This window comes from Sinocyclocheilus grahami, unplaced genomic scaffold (genome assembly GCF_001515645.1).
Source record: "Sinocyclocheilus grahami isolate Dianchi unplaced genomic scaffold, SAMN03320097.WGS_v1.1 scaffold1924.1, whole genome shotgun sequence".
NCBI classification, from domain to species: domain Eukaryota; kingdom Metazoa; phylum Chordata; class Actinopteri; order Cypriniformes; family Cyprinidae; genus Sinocyclocheilus; species Sinocyclocheilus grahami.
This window is the reverse complement of record NW_015507103.1, coordinates 1-17,541: the sequence shown is the minus strand read 5'-3', so window position 1 is coordinate 17,541 and position 17,541 is coordinate 1. Positions and strand designations below refer to the sequence as shown.

General features: G+C 37.2%; 1 protein-coding gene across 2 annotated transcripts; it reads right to left on the bottom strand.

Annotated features, from left to right (window-relative positions):
• Positions 1–5,908: 5,908 nt before the first annotated feature.
• LOC107573377 (serine/threonine-protein kinase Nek1-like) lies at positions 5,909–14,738 on the bottom strand. Of its 2 annotated transcripts, XM_016259809.1 has the most exons (9): positions 14,597–14,738; positions 13,688–13,812; positions 13,490–13,580; positions 13,155–13,261; positions 12,594–12,677; positions 12,447–12,514; positions 12,269–12,352; positions 11,436–11,490; positions 5,909–7,453 (listed from the first exon to the last, which is right to left on the bottom strand). In XM_016259809.1, the coding sequence occupies exons 1-9, from the start codon at positions 14,679–14,681 to the stop codon at positions 6,374–6,376; spliced, it is 1,779 nt and encodes a 592-aa protein (XP_016115295.1). In that variant the 5' UTR covers positions 14,682–14,738; the 3' UTR covers positions 5,909–6,373. The 2 variants fall into 2 exon arrangements, with proteins under 2 accessions (XP_016115295.1, XP_016115296.1); XM_016259810.1 differs by lacking the exon at positions 11,436–11,490 and having other exon boundaries at positions 7,351–7,453.
• Positions 14,739–17,541: the final 2,803 nt, after the last annotated feature.

The window sequence follows — 17,541 nt, the reverse complement described above, 5'->3', positions numbered from 1 at the left end:
TTAGTAATTTCGATTCAAGTTCCATATGCAAATTACCATGCTTTAACACAAAGGGTCATAAAACTCCCCAGTATTTCCAAACTCCCACTTGCAATTTCAGCCTTTCTCATTGGACAAGCTCATCCTGAGAGGTGTGAATCTTATCAGGCCTTAAAGGCCTCACATCAGTGACCTGCCTCCAGTCTGTGGTTCTGTTAGATTCTGAGACAACAATTCTGTGTTTTTCTGTCAATATGGGGTGCTGTGTGTACATTAATGAGGGAAAAAAATAACTTAAATGATTTTAGCAAATGGCTGCAATATAACAAAGAGTGAAACATTTAAGGGGGTCTGAATACTTTCCGTACCCACTGTATATGTTAGACTAATTTAAGTGTTTATGCAGTTAATAAAGTCTTACTTGTATCACACTGGACGTTGTTCATTGTTTGCTCATAACCGCAGTCCCTAATCATGAAGATTTTTACTACATGCTCTGTGTAGTATTGTACAGTAAGAAAGTTATTTCCCTTAACCAGGAAATTAACGTTTCTTAGAATTGACAGACAGTTGACCCTGAGAGGTCAAGTAAATACTTACAGCGGATCTAAATATTTATAATTAATTATAACTAGTTATGATTAATTATTCCTATTTCCCCTTTGAGCTGATTCGCTACAGGGGGGTCCGGGGGGGGGGGCCCGAAAACCAGTCAGTATCTGGTGTGATCACCATTTTCCTCACGCAGTGCAACACATCTCCTTCGCATAGAGTTGATCAGGTTGTTGATTGTGGCCTGTGGAATGTTGGTCCACTCCTCTTCAATGGCTGTGTGAAGTTGCTGAATATTGGCAGGAACTGGAACACGCTGTCGTATATGCCGATCAAGAGCATCCCAAACATGCTCAATGGGTGACATGTCCGGTGAGTATGCTGGCCATGCAAGAACTGGTAAACTGATGGATTATCTCGGCAAAGGAGAAGTGCTCACTAACACCGATTTGTGAACAATATTTGAGAGAAAAAGGCCTTTTGTGTACATAGAAAAAGTCTTAGATCTTTGAGTTCAGCTCATGAAAAATGGGGGCAAAAACAAAAGTGTTGCGTTTATAATTTTGTTCAGTGTATGTATGTGTTTGTGTGTGTGTGTGTGTGAAACAGAATTGACTACTGGAGAAGTGCGTCGATGGTTGTTGCATGCCAGCTCGTGGTGAGAGATGCGAGCCGTATCTTGGCTGTTGCAAAATTGTATCCATCCTCGTGATTCTTTCTTTAAATATATGCCTGAACTGTGTTATTGCATTAGCTCGTGAGATTGGAGAATGCAGTGTGTGTTCGATGAGGTCGGATTGTTTCTTCACATCGCGGTCGTTTTGGATTCGTGCCAGGAGGGAAGAGACACGCTGGATTTCACTACGGGTGGATTGTGTATTCCAAATTGTAAGTTGCTTTGGATAAAAGCGTCTACAAAATGACAATGTAAATGATTGCGCAAGCAGAGGGCCTGTTCATAAGGAAGGAAAATTGTCTTCATCGTTCATTCCGGCGAGGACTCTGTAGGCATTCATACATTCATATTTACTGAACTGAGTCAAACAAATTCTCGGTGTGTATATATATATATATATAATTTTTTTTTTTTTTGAATATGTGAAAATGTTTGCAAGCATATTGCAATGCAGTTAAAGTGAAAATAAACAGAAAACAAGCAGTGAATATATTAAATAAATATAGGTTAAAACTGATCACTGTGTATGTGCCTTATTCAAGCAGTTAGTGACACAATTAAGATCTGAATTGTATACAAGTGCAGACACATTTCATAAACACAATTTTTTTTATGTGTTTAGTGTGAGACCTCAAAACCAAGACTCCAAATACCATTATAAATAGACATTTATACATATTTGGAGAGCTCAGTAGATATTTTTCCTCCTTTTCATTGATATACATTTGTCAAGTTGGTTACAATAACACTGTAGCATACTACTTTGAAACATTTTGTTGCTTATTGTATACTGTTTCACACACTATCCTTAAAAAAAACAGTAAGCAGTATACACTGTATACTGGGCAGTATGTTAGTATGTCATTTCGAACACAGCCACACTCTGATTACATAGTAGTGATGAGAAGTCCAGTTCCAGTTTTATCTGTTATTAAATAAACTTCATTTCGTCAAATTCGCCCCCTCACTCGCGCTCATAAATTAATATTAGCACAGCTAGACAGTGGTAGTTTCACGCATGCTCAGTATCTCCAGCTCATCAATTCTCAAATGTTGAACGTGTCCGAAAGAAACGGTTCTCAGTATGTCCGAAAGAAACGGTTCTCGGTTCAGTGTACTGGTGATTCGAGAACTGTTGACTTGAGAACCTCTGTAGCAGTACCGTTCATTCGGTAGTACATGCTCAGTATATCAGCTGCTCATGCTCATCGTTCTCTCAGTTACAGGAGTGATATATACTCCGGGATTTTGGTTGATTTATTGTGCTTTTCCACTCGGCTCGGTACAGCTCAGCACGGCATGGTTCAGCTCGGCACGGTTTGCGTTTCCACTGCAGTTCAGTACCACTTTAGAGTGGACGGGATTATTCACATGTCGTTATAGTTGTGCCGCCTCTACTACCACGACTCCTAAAAAAAACTTTTTCATTCCGTGTCGCCCCATCAAGCTCTCGCTGGATCCGCTTCTCTGCTATCAACGAGAGGAACGTCTGTTCTTCCACAACATACAACAAAACTTTTTTGGTTGTTAAAAAAAGGTGCGCTCGTTCAAAACAGTTGCGTTCGATCCTTCGCCGGCTGTGCTGATTTAAATCTAGCTGTTCTTTTGTGTTTGTGTCGCAAGTTCAGTGACGCAGGTAGTGACAATTATCTCCGGCCAATCCGTGATCAGCAGAGTTTACGCTTGGAGCCCCAACCGAGGTGGTACTAAAAAAAGTACCAGGTACCAGGTACTGTACCCAGTGGAAAACCCCCAAAAAGTGAACCGTACCGTACCATGCAGTGGAAAAGCGCCATTAGAGTCGTAGGGACTGTCAGGCATGTCTGAAAGTGAGAAACTTTAGAAAATTGTGGGAAACTTGCTGACTTGAGATGTGAACTGTTTTGAACAATTCAGTCAGATTTGGTGATTGAACCACTTCAAAAGAACGATTCGTTCATGAACCGGACATCACTATTTCCTTAGTAACCGCTGTAAACAAAGCAGCGCTGCGCTTATAAACACTACTGCTGCGTTCTTCCTCCTGGGAAGTTTGTACTTACGAGTTGACAAGCCATAATTGCGACTTCAGGTGCGTTCAAGTCACTTTCGTCGGCAAGATGGCGGTGTACCTTCTTTTAATAAATTACCAGAAAATACAGCACGGTTGTGTCATTTTCTTATGGAAAATGAAGAGCAAATAATTTGCATCAGGTGTGTTTTGCGTTTTTATTATTCGTTCATGAACCGGACATCACTATTTCCTTAGTAACCGCTGTAAACAAAGCAGCGCTGCGCTTATAAACACTACTGCTGCGTTCTTCCTCCTGGGAAGTTTGTACTTACGAGTTGACAAGCCATAATTGCGACTTCAGGTGCGTTCAAGTCACTTTCGTCGGCAAAATGGCGGTGTACCTTCTTTTAATAAATTACCAGAAAATACAGCACGGTTGTGTCATTTTCTTATGGAAAATGAAGAGCAAATAATTTGCATCAGGTGTGTTTTGCGTTTTTATTATTTTTTTATAATTTATGAAGCCACTTTAAGCTGTACCGTACAAAAACTTGTTATTAATTGTTATATTACAATCCTGTCATATATAATACCTATTAGTGTGATTTATATTTTACTTTTGCACTCTCTGTCTCTCTCTCTCTGTCATGTTCCAGACATCAGCATCAACAAACGCTATAAAAATACAGATATAAAAAAAAAAGCTGTTAATGAATGCAACATGGCAAATCAAACGTTTTCTCACCAATAGGTACAGAAATTATAGAAATATTTTTTTTTTTTTTTTTTTATTTCATTAACTTGCTGCATATAACAAGAACATGACCAATTTAAGTTTATAGGACAACTAAACTGTCAGTTTCAACAAAAATGGACTGTCAACAACAAACGTTGCATCCATCGATTCCGCCATGTTTCTCACTGACACGCCCCCAACTCGGAAACTCTGGGCTTAAAGAAAATTTTGAGTTTCCCCACTCGTAATAACGACTTTATGGTGGTGTTCATGTGCTTTCAACCCGTAAATACAAACTATCTGACATGACTTTAATGGACCATACTTTAATATGCATTATACAGAGTCAAGATGAAAAGAAAACAACATACTTTTCTAAAGTTAGTTTCCCTGTCAGTGATACACTCCTTCCCCAATTCTATTGCGATTCGTTTAACATCTCAGCCGAGACACTCCGTATAGGAGATAACACTAGGGATAGGTAGATTGACTCCCAGTCTCGACACATGTCTCGAGTTTTCGACACACTAGTGCTTCGAAATAGTGTTCCAGAGCATTGCTTGAAATGAGGCTGTCACGTGGCCTAAATTAATCTTTGTTACCTCACTGACACGTCACGCCGGGCTCAAACACAAAGCACCTCGATTGTGCTGTCCCATATTCATTTAGTGCAATATTATAATTATATCGGCCATGCCTATATGTATGTAGCTTTAACGTGGTGTATTATTGTTCATTTGAAAAACTACTAATAAAAACAATTAGCCTGTGTGTGAATGACTGTTGTCTGAATATAAATTAAAACACCTTGCGGGCTCAAACACTGTTCCCAAAAGTAATAAAAGTGCTTCCTCAAAAAGTATGATGCGAGTAAAAATGAAGAACAGAAAGTCTTTATTGTCATTGTATTTTGCAAAATACAGTGAAATGTGGAAACTCTATCGCTGCACACATATGCACCATCATCTTGCTAATGACATATATGCTTATTAAATATACAAATAAACCTTACAATGACATCATAAAGAACAAAACATCTAACAAAAAGAGTATACCAAAAGTCCCCGGATGGTCTATTATTTCACGTGGATTTTTTAAGTGTGGATCCGTGCACTCTTAATTGCTAATATTGCCCACAATCCACTGCACTTTGGTGAAGGATTTGGTTCAGAACTACAAACCTGAATAAAAAGTGTTAAAAAACTACAAATATGGCGGATGTGCACAACCGACCGGTTAATGGTGCTTTCAAGTCCTTCCGTAACTCGTTTTGGGGGGGGGGGGCGTTAATGCCCCTCCTTGGCGCCAGCCCTGGTGCGTGTAAATATGTGACAGAGCAGTCCGTTAAAGACACAATTGTATAACATGATAGTTTGCCCCAAAGCTTGCCTGCTCTTCTACTACACACTTTTGAAAAATCCATCCCGTGCAGTTCTCTTCAAAGCACCAATGCAATTTGCTGTAAAAGCCTCACTGCTTCAGAAGCCTCGTTCGGCACATCCCTAGATAATAGTAATGCATACTCAACACTGATGTTACTGAGAATCAACCACCATAAACTGAAACAGAGGGATATAAAAACAAGGTGAACAGAATCTGATAATCAATGATTAACCATAGCAACAAACTAGAGAGTGAATGAGTAACCAATGAAACTAATTTATAAAGAAAGCAAACAAAGTGAAAACGAAACAAAAGCAGAACATAACACAGTATACAGAAATTATTATCTTGGAAAAGTGTATTAATTACCCAAAAGTCACTAAAAACAATTATAAAACACACACCAATAAGTACTTTTAAAACAAATAGTAATTCATAAAAGCTAATTCATAAACAAACCTACACCTCTATGTAATAGAAAACACTCGTATATAATGGATATATGGTATCTGCTATATAGTTTTTATTTTATTTTATGTTACATTATGCTATCTATCTCTATCTATCTATCTATCTAGTGTTTGTTTCCTCTCCATTCTGTCACCTAATGGAGTTTGAGTTCCTTGCCACTGTCGCCTCTGGCTTGTTTAGTTGTGGACACCTACTATTCAACTATATTATTGATCTGACTGCATTGACACTATTATACGAGAACTGAACTGAATGGACTATGACATCGCTGTTTTCTCCAGAGCTACTGAATAGATTAAATCAAATAAATGAATAATTGAAGATCTTTACAATGGACATGAGTCAACACTGAACTGACTCAAGCTAAACAATGGCACTTTTTCTTCAAACTTTGTTGCATAGTTTTTCCTGTTATCATTTTAAACCTGCTTTGTTTTGTAAAATCTATATTGTAAAAAGCGCTATATAAACAAAAGGTGACTTAACTTGATATAATCACAAAAACTCAACCTCATGCTACACACATGAATTCTGGTCTCAGAGCAATATAGGAGGTTTCCTGATTCTCAGACTGAAATCATATCTATATGTTTAAACTATTTAAATCATTGTCTATTTCCCTGTCATCCTTGGCCAATTCTATATAGTCTTTTAGTTCCTCTCTTGTTTTCTGCATTTCCTTCTGGACATTGCAAAGCTCATTATGTGTTCTCCTCATCTCTGCAATGGATTTGAGAACACTGGATGTGACCTTTTCTGGATCATCTACTGGTCCCTGTCTCATCTGGTGAATGTCTACAGAATCCATCACTATGAAGGCGACATCAAGTATGACTAGTACTCCACTTAACACACCCGAGACTGCTTCTGCTACTACTCGTCCTACTCTTGCAGTCTGAGTAGCAATTCTGCTAACATTTGCCAACAGACCTAAATTCATGAGTTGTGTGGCACACAACATATTTCTTTTGTCTAAATTGCATGATATTTGTACATTGTCAAAAGTTGAGGTGCCAAAAAAAAAACTGAACTTTGTGATTTTTCTCAGTACCTTTCTCAGTGTATTCAGCGGTGTGAGAATAGGTTCGCTTACAGATTTATACTTTTGCTGAATTTGTTCAAGGCTCTCTCTGAATGATTTTTGTTGTACAGTATTAGTAATGGTGGAGGCAGCACCTGTTACTCCACCGGCAACTCCAATTCCAACACCGACACCAGTAACAATCAGAGATGCACCGAGAGTGAACGGTGCCAAAATTAAACCAACTAATGCAGTGATTCCTCCAGCTGCTCCAATCACTGAACCTGACAGACTGCCGGCTGTGGCGCTGTAATGTGCAGACTCCATTGAATCTGTTATTCTTCCCCACTCACTAACTAAGGCCTCAAGGTCTTTATAGTGCTTGTTGTAGGCCTTATCAAAGGTGTTGATAGACTTAATGAAACTCTGTAGCAGTGCCTGTGGAGTTCTGCTGTTTCTGTTCACAGCATCTTCCAGGAATGGTTTTGCTAGAATATCTTCAGCTGAAGGCCTGTCTTTAGGGTCACGGCTGAGCATCTGTCTGATTAATTCTCTCAGTTCTACTGAGTATTTCTCTGAGATATGAGGGGGGTTTCCTGTCATGCTGACTGCATGAATTATGTGACGCTGCATGACATCTGCCTGTGGAGGAAAGAATAAAAAAAAATAAAATAAGAATCTGGTTAGCGTCAGAAAGTAAAAGAAAGAAAAGAGCTGGATATAATTGCAAACGGGTACATGATACACAGAACAATCACTGTAACAATAACAAGATCTGACAAAGAAAGGAACAAACACAGGACCAGAGGTGTCATGCCCATTCAGATTTTTGAGCCAAGTGTATTTTGAATGCAGCTCCCAAAAGACAAAGAAATAGGATATATAGAATATTTGATTCTGTACGGCATATCACCAACTGCTGAATTCAATTGTGCATCCGTGCTTTGGCTGGCGCTGAGCCAGACGCGTTTCACACACGATTCTGTTGAGCTTCTGAATGCAATGGCCAATCAGAGGCGTTCTGATGAGTCATCGCTGAAACGCCTGTGTTTTGCGAATTCTGAATTCTGAATTCTGCTCTCTGGCGAATTCTCTCATCACAAACAACAAAGTGCAGATGTGCGTAGGAATGTAAGTAAGATTTTCACAGAACATTTCACAGTGTTAACAGCGTCAGTGATTAAAATGGGAGTTTTTGAGAGTGCTTCAACTCTAGCTAGACTAAAGTCAGTGACAATGTTAATGATAGTGTATACTAAATGTTTTTTGCTGTATTTCTGTACAATGAAAGTGTTATAATTAGTGACTTACAATGTTTTTATTAAATTCACGTTAAATACAAAGTCAGTCATATTAAAAATATTTTATGGCATGACACCCATACAGAGGATAATTTTTAAATATTACATAGAAAAAAAATTATAAAATAAAAAATATTATCAACAAATTATTAAACTTATTGCAGAAATATAATATTCAAGCGCTTTTATGACAGATAAGTAACCAGTGCGTGAAATAGTCATGATAGTCATGGCAACCATATACATTGTGTGATTCCCTTTACTAGATGCACTCAAAAGTCACCTAGAAGCAGGAAATATGCCGTATGTATAAGTTAACTTGTATGGGATGTTGACAAATTCACTTATTTTATGGTCAAATATTTTTTCAGCTGCTTTTAAAAAGTGGTGGGGACATGTCCCACCCGTCCCACCCACATATTACTCCTATGTACAAAACACAACTCAAAACCCAGTGGCCATTTACGCAACACTGTTTTCAACAACAACAACAACAACAAAATGAAAACGTTTTATGCATTTTAACGGTTGCCAGTGAAATTAGGCATGAGAGTGTTTATTTAACTCTGGGGGTTTTGCTGTGTACCATGAAAAAGCACTGAGCTCTGAGTTTATAGATCCTCAAATCTGGCCCACGAGATCCACTTTCCTGCAGAGTTTAGCTCTAACCATTTACGCAACACTGTTTTCAACAACAACAACAACAACAAAATGAAAACGTTTTATGCATTTTAACGGTTGCCAGTGAAATTAGGCATGAGAGTGTTTATTTAACTCTGGGGGTTTTGCTGTGTACCATGAAAAAGCACTGAGCTCTGAGTTTATAGATCCTCAAATCTGGCCCACGAGATCCACTTTCCTGCAGAGTTTAGCTCTAACCTTAATCAAACACACCTGATCAAGCTAATCAATGTCTACAGGATCATTAGAAAATCACAGGTAGGTGAGTTTGATCAGGGTTGGAGCTAAACTCTGCAGCACATTGGCCCTTCAGGGCAAGATTTGAGGAACCCTGCTATACAGACCCATCAAGTAGTATTTTTGTAATTTGCATTTGTATAATGTATTTGTCACAGTTATGTTCTTAAGCAACTGCAATACAGGGAAGAGCATTCATTTGGAGACTATATGCTTCGTTTTTGCCAGCTTGCCTATCAGACTTCATTCAATGATGAGATCATAAAATCATTGTTCTGGATCGGAGCAAATGGGGGACTAAGGGACTTACCTGATATGAGGATGGGACATTGAAAAGAGGTGTCTGTAGTGTGTCTGCCCTGAATTAATGACATCTAGTGCAGCCACTGCAGGCTCAAAGCCCACCACACCACAGAGCCCACCGCAGACGGGGAGCTTCCATCTGCCATGATGAATGAGCCAGAGCCTGAGAGGAGGACAGCACTGACCATCGCCTCGGAGCCGAAGCACCACAGTGAGTCTGACCAACTGTGTGAGCTGGCAACATCCGTTCACGCTTTGGTGGAGGGGGACAGTGCGGACTGGCTGTTCAATTGGGAAACTGAGGTGATGCTCCCCACCCTCCCCACCCAGCATAAAGCCCGTTTCATCACCCTGTGTTGTAGTCACTAATCATGCCTGGCCTCCCTCTCACGACTCCTCATCCAGATTCACCTAGTCCTTCAGCCCCATCTTCGCTGGTTCCCTTAAACCCATTGTCTTATCACCTGACACTTTGCTGTGTGGATGAGCCTCGGGTCTTGTGGTCGCCAAGCAAGTGGATCCCCCAGCTCCTCCTTCGACTGCTGGTCCCATCGCTCCAGCGACCTGTTGGCTCCGCCTTGGCTCCTTCCTCCCTCGGCTCCACCAGGCTCCCTCATCCCTCAGGCTCCACCATTGACAGCCGTCACCCTGCCTGTGCCACGAACTTAAGAGCCTTCCGCTGTGCTCTGTCTATCCACCCAACTACTTCAGTCCCCAGTCACAACGGCTCCACCTCAGTCCTCAGGCACTCTGGCTCCACCTTGAACATTCGTCGTTGCGGCTACGCCTTGGTCGCCTAAACCATTGGTGTCCCATCAGCTCTCCATCTGTGCCTAGGGCTCCACTGTCAACGGCTTTTCCCCTTATCAGTCGTTCCCTGTATGTCATCAGCCAAGACTCCATCATGGCTTCTCCCTCCGTCAACTCCACCATGAACTTGCATCCAGGTGTACCACTTGGCCACTCCTCCCATTCTCACCTCCCTGGTTCTTTCCAATCTGGCTTCCTCCTTCACCAGTCCTTCGTACACCTAAGGAACCACCTCCTCAGCAATTTTACAGCACAAGGCCGCACCTGCCCATAGAGGGACGTTCTGTCACAGTTACGCTCTTTAGATTCGTTTTCATGGATTTTTAATTTGTGTCAATTCAGTCACATGTCTCTTCTTTGTTCTAAGTTCCAGCCACAATCTGTTGTCATGGAAACTGATTCAATCATCACACATGCTAGTCCTGTATTTTGCATTCTCTGTGTATTTAGTTCATCAGTTTGATCTGTTCAGGGTCCTGTACTCTTTGTGCACAGCACACTATTTTGTTAAGTTTGCTTGTTGTTTAGATTTCCTGTTTTGAGTTATGTAATAACTGTTTTATTTGACCCTTTTGCCTTTTTTTTTTCATCATCACTGGAATGAAAATGTGACAGTAATATGGTGCTTTTTGGAAAAAAAATAAATAAAATAAATACTCACCCACACATCAAGCATGCAGAGATCATGGAGCAACCATCCCAATGACCATATGTCACTAAAACAGCCGATGCATGACAATGAAAATCAATAAGTATGTGTACACTGTAAAAAAAGGTTATGTGCTACTACTTAAAAATATATAGAAACAATACTACACATTATATTTTGAGTAGTTTTAAAGGCTTGATTTCTTTAACAGAATCTACCTGAATAAATAATTTAGTCTATGACACAATTCATTTAATATTTTTAGTGAAATGTGCTTTCTACTTTAGATTCGTTTTCATGGATTTTTAATTTGTGTCAATTCAGTCACATGTCTCTTCTTTGTTCTAAGTTCCAGCCACAATCTGTTGTCATGGAAACTGATTCAATCATCACACATGCTAGTCCTGTATTTTGCATTCTCTGTGTATTTAGTTCATCAGTTTGATCTGTTCAGGGTCCTGTACTCTTTGTGCACAGCACACTATTTTGTTAAGTTTGCTTGTTGTTTAGATTTCCTGTTTTGAGTTATGTAATAACTGTTTTATTTGACCCTTTTGCCTTTTTTTTTTCATCATCACTGGAATGAAAATGGGACAGTAATATGGTGCTTTTTGGAAAAAAAATAAATAAAATAAATACTCACCCACACATCAAGCATGCAGAGATCATGGAGCAACCATCCCAATGACCATATGTCACTAAAACAGCCGATGCATGACAATGAAAATCTTTTTAGTCTATGACACAATTCATTTAATATTTTTAGTGAAATGTGCTTTCTACTTTTATATTTTAAATCTCAAAAGTATGTGATTTTGAGTGGATGGAAAGCACTAGTTTGAATTTGACTTTGAATTATGTTGTTGAATTAAATGTCTGTATGCTGCTAAAATGGCAGAAGTAGGAAGAATCTTGTTGCTGCGCTGGCATTAACAAAGCTATGACTCGTTGAACAATGCAACACGTGCAACTGTATTAACATATGCAGTTATCCACAACCTAACCATAAGCTCTACTCTTCTGCGCAGTGGTAATGCCAAAAACTGCAACTATCAAATATAACTGAACAATAAAGATTGAGAGATGTTTCCCTTCACTCAAAAACACGTAAAACAACACGTAATTTCAATATTCACTCTCCATATCCAGCCCCATGCAAAGCATGCTGGGAACTAACAATCACAGCCAAATGGTGTCTCTAAATAATTGAACTAATTATCTTAAAAGTTTCTATATAAGACTGAACCACAATTTCCTTAATAAAATATACACACTATTTTTAATTATCACCTTAATTGTTTAAACAAAAATTACAACACCCATGATTCATTTTTTACAGAGTACAGCACATAACTGTTAAATTTTTAGACAACTAAAATAATCAACCTTCACGGAAAGATCTTAAGGAAATTGTAACCATTTTATGATGCTGAACATAACAATATTTTATATACACTCAGTTGTCCAAAAGCTTACCTCTTGGAATTGTATTTCTTCTGGTAAACTTCTGGGCTGACATAGAGCTTTGCACCCACAACTGAATTAGCATATTCATCAGCTCTGCAAAGGAAAAACAATGTAAACTCAAACCTATAAATGTCCAGGACTTTTGGTTTTAGCCCATCACTAGTTCCCATTACTGTTTTTTGTTTACCTTTCCAATGCTTTTGAGCATCCAAAATCTCCTAGATTGATGTAACCATCTTCAGTCAGAAAGATATTCTACAATGACAACAGAAATCTCAGAAGTCTTACAGATTTGACATTGTGATATGATTTATTGAGCTTTATCAGTGCATACCTGAGGTTTAATATCTCTGTGAAGAATTTTCTTCTCATGGAGATACTGCAGAGCCAGACAAATCTGAACAAGCCAGTCAAGGATCTGCACACACGGAAAAATGTGTGTGTGTGTTAGTGAGTGTGAGTGTCTGTCTGTCTCTGTGTGTGTGTGTGTGTGTGTGTGTGTGTGAGAGAGAGAGAGAGAGAGTGTGCGTGTGTGAGTGTGTATGAGAGAGGGAGAGAGAGTGTGTGTGTGAGTGTGCGTGTGAGAGTGTGTGTGTGAGAGTGTGTGTGTGTGTGAGAGAGAGAGAGAGAGAGAGAGTGTGTGTGTGTGTGTGTGTGTGAGAGTGTGTGTGTAAAAACCATTACGCCTATGGAGAGTCCCCACAAGGATAGCTGACCAGACTGTGTGTGTGTGTGTGTGTGTGTGTGTGATGTCCCCAAAGGGTATTGTATTGTATGGGTGTATCATTCTAAATCGTGTTTTTTAATCTAAAATTTTGTAAAGTTTTGTGAGGATTGTTTAAAGTATAGAGCATGGAATGTACAGTATGTATGTATGTCTGCATAAGAAACTCACCTGTTTTTCTTCAAAAAAACGTTCTTCTTTATGTGTTTCCATGACTTTGGAAAGATCACCTCCTTCACAGTACTCCATCACAATATAAATGCGTCCCGCTTCACTATCTAAATAAATTAACATCCAGTCAGAAACTAATTTAACTCATAATGTATTAAAATGGCTTCATTTTCTGACAGCTCTACTGATGTTTTTGTTTTAGTTAATTGCGCTATTCTTCTTCAATCTCTATCGTGGTTATCGTTAGCAGTTCTATTTAATATTTAAGAAACATTATTACCACATTTTTTGATTTGAAACAAAGGAAAATTAGTGTACAAAGAAGAAGAAAAAACCTTCAAATGAATTCACATAAGTAACAATATATCCAAAGTTCAGATTTTTCAGGATCTCAGCTTCATTTCTGACTGCATCCAGCTCCTCCCCCTAAAAGGAAGGAATAAACTTCCATTTAAAAGCGACACTCTTATTGGAAAAGAAAAGTTTGTCACTTGTATGGTCAAATACTTGAGTAAGATTTGGTAAATGCTTACATCTCTGGAATTCATCTGTTTGACCACATAAGGGTCTCCATCTGTGTCTTTCACCAGAAACGCTATTCCTGAAGCCCCTCGGCCAAGTTCTTCCTCGATGGTGTATCCATGTTCTTTTAGCACTCCTATAATCAAGATTTAGAATAATTTCTACAAAAATAGTGTAACCACTAGAGATAAGAGAAACAAAGCTTTTCCAAACGTTGAATCAACTGAACCAATTGCTTTGTAAAATGATTTTTTTTAAGTGCTCAAAACACCTGCTGGTCAAAACTGTGTAAATGCAATGAACACAGTGCAAACATGCATACAATTTTTAATGAATAAAAATATTTTTTTGAATGTGTAATCTATTAAATGCAATCTACATGAAATACTATTACATATATTTTCCTGTATAATAACGTATTTCATTTATTTTGTGGGGTTTGTTCTGTGTTCAGTTTAAAGGCCAATGAGAGACAGATAACTGTTTGTTCACACTGTCACTCCAAATCCGATTATTTGTGTATCCAATTAGAAACTGATCTAAACAACTTCATTTTCTGGAATATCTGCATTGGTTTCTATGGCAATGATGCATTGTTATCCCAAACAACAACAAGATTATGATTCTCTATTACAACATAAATGTGTAGCCACCACACTGGACTGTCTAATGAGGCATAAACATACAAGTAGGTTGCCATACCTGTAAGCTATCAGCAATTTGTTGAAATATATTGCAATGTTTAAATAAAAAATAAAAAAATAATAATAAATTAGATGCATTATTTCAGTCCTCCCCTGACTCTGGTCCACTCTGGTCTACTATTGCCATCAGGCTGTGTTTTCTAAGGGAGATCTGATGCTTTATGCTGCTGATATAAAACTGATGTTGCTCAAATTCAATGTGAAATGTATACTCACTGATCACTCCAGCAGAAACGTTCAGGCTGTGATCTGAGGCTCCGCTGTCAGCACTGGTGTCTGAGAGTCTGTGATACTGAGACATCTTTAGGGGGAAACATACTCAATCTTAATGATATATATATATTATATATAAATATTATTGATTGAGCCCTTTTAGTGTTCATCGTATAATGCAACTGAATCCTGAAAGATCTCCTCATGAATCTTAATTCTGTCATATCTTTTTATTGAATTGCCACAAAACAAAGACAGAACTTGATGGGTGTTTTTGTCCTTTCTTTAAAATCTTGAAAGTGCTGGTCGAATCATCAGTACTGCTCTTCCCAGCCTTCAAACACAAGCAAATCACAAAGGACCTCGCATCTATAGGCCACTGCTCTGCTCCAGATGCGTGAGCAAAGGCTTTTTACTATTTGGATTTGAAACATTAGGTCTTCATTTCTGGCATGCTATATTTTAGCATTTGTAAACAAGAACAAGATTATATTCTTATTCTGTGATAACCCATTTACTTTTTTTTTTTTTTAAGTTGTGTATATTTTGGGAATGATGTATGAAAGAGAATTGTTCCAGATATCATTTTTGCTAAAACTTTGAAGCTCAATATCTATCTATCTATCTATCTATCTATCTATCTATCTATCTATCTATCATCTGACTATTTCTTTCTATCTATCTATCTGTCTATCTATCTATTTCTATCATCTATCTATCTCTATTGTCTGTCTATCTATTTCTATCTATCTATCTATCTATCTCTACCTATCTATCGTCTGTTTATCTATATATCTATCCATCCATCTATCTATCTATCTATCATCTGACTATTTATTTCTATCTATCTATCTATCTATCTATCTATCTATCTATCTATCTATCTATCTATCTATCTGTCTATCTGTCTATCTGTCTATATATCTATCTATCTATCATCTGACTATCTATCTATCTATATATCTATCTATCTATCTATCTATCTATCTATCTATCTATCTATCTATCTATCATCTGACTATTTCTTTCTATCTATCTATCTATCTATCTATCTATCTATCTATCTATCTATCTATCTATCTATCTATCTATCTATCTATCACTTATTGATAATTTAACCAAATGTGATATTATATATATATACAGTATATCTTTTACTTTATTATTAGTAATAGTTAGATTATCTGTCGTGTGTTTTCGACTCAAGGCATAGGCTACGTCATATCATTATGCATTCCCGGGAAGGAAAATAGGTTAGAATTTTGATTACATTTGTCAAATTTAGTAAGTCGAAATCGTTTTGAGATTTGATCTTATATTATTTCTCTGGAAATTAGTATGATGTATGTTGAATATTCATTTTTATTGTTTATTGTTTTTGTTTAGGATTATTAATGGTTTTAGATTAGTTTTTTATTCTGAAGTAAAAAGATCAAATCAGACTGGTCCAAATGGCACAATGTTTTTAGTGTTATTATTTTGAATTGAATAGCCTACTTATTGTAATTAATGGGCTTATTATTGAATATTTCCATGAAGTAGGCTACCTTTCAGACTGCTTTCATTAGACCTACAGACCGAATCTTTACATTTTCATTCATAGCCTTTCTATTATGACAATTCAAACATAGGCAATGAAATATTATAGGCTAAGTCATATAATTATTTTACATTTCAGATTAATCTGTTTTGTCTGTCATTGGTCATTCCTTTTTTTTCGAGCAAATTGTCAAAATAACATTTTAAATAGTATTTGACATTAATGACCCATAATGACCCATAGCCTAGCCTACATAATTAAAATTATGCCAAAGCCATTCTATTAAAGTTTGTCCGGGGTGGGAGACATTTAGGCTATACCTCTCTTTAAAATATTTGACATTTGTGCTATAACAGCTGAATGAGCAGATGTGTGTGTCTTCTAATGCCGCAGTGGCTGATGAAGTAAAGGAGCATCTTCCTCCATCGTTTCCATTTTTTTTTGTTTTTTTTAATAATTGATTTAGCCCACGGTAATACTCATTTCAGTGACATTTTTGTAAGAATCTTAATATAATAGGCGTAATGATCATTCAGTGGATAATATGAAATATGAAATATGAAATGTGTCGTCACTCGCTTTCGATTTCACTTTCTCAGGAATCTATCTATCTATCTATCTATCTATCTATCTATCTATCTATCTATAAGTCTATCTATCTATCTATCTATCTATCATCTATCTATCTATCATCTGACTATATATCTATCTATCTATCTATCTATCTATCTATCTATCTATCTATCTATCTATAAGTCTATCTATATATCTATATATCATCTGACTATATATCTAACTATCTATCTATCTATCATCTGACTATTCATCTGACTATCTATCTATAAGTCTATCTATCTATCTATCTATCTATCTATCTATCTATCTATCTATCATCTGACTATCTATCTATAAGTCTATCTATCTATCTACCTATCATCTGACTATCTATCTATAAGTCTATATATATCTAACTATCTATCTATCTATCATCTGACTATCTATCTATCTATCTATCTATAAGTCTATCTATCTATCTATCTATCTATCTATCTATCTATCTATCTATCATCTGACTATCTAACTATCTATCTATCTGTCTATCTATATATCTATCTATCTATATATCTATCATCTATCTATCATCTGACTATCTATCTATCTATCTATAAGTCTATCTATCTATCTATCTATCTATCTATCTACTATCTATCTATCTATCTATCTATCTATCTATCATCTGACTGTCTATCTATCTATCTATCTATCTATTTCTATCCATCTATCTATCGTCTGTCTATCTATCTAACTATTTCTATCTATCTATCATCTGACTATTTCTATTTATCTATCTATCTATCTAAAGTCTATCTATATATCTATCTATCATCTGACTATCTATCTATCTATC

Excerpts from the sequence above, each read along its gene's own strand:
- LOC107573377 (XM_016259809.1), bottom strand. The coding sequence starts at position 14,681 with ATGTCTCAGTATCACAGACTCTCAGACACCAGTGCTGACAGCGGAGCC. Across the intron at positions 13,262-13,489 it reads TTATGTGAATTCATTTGAAG|ATAGTGAAGCGGGACGCATT; the intron begins GTTTTTTCTTCT and ends TAATTTATTTAG. Across the intron at positions 12,515-12,593 it reads ACAGAGATATTAAACCTCAG|AATATCTTTCTGACTGAAGA; the intron begins GTATGCACTGAT and ends TTGTCATTGTAG.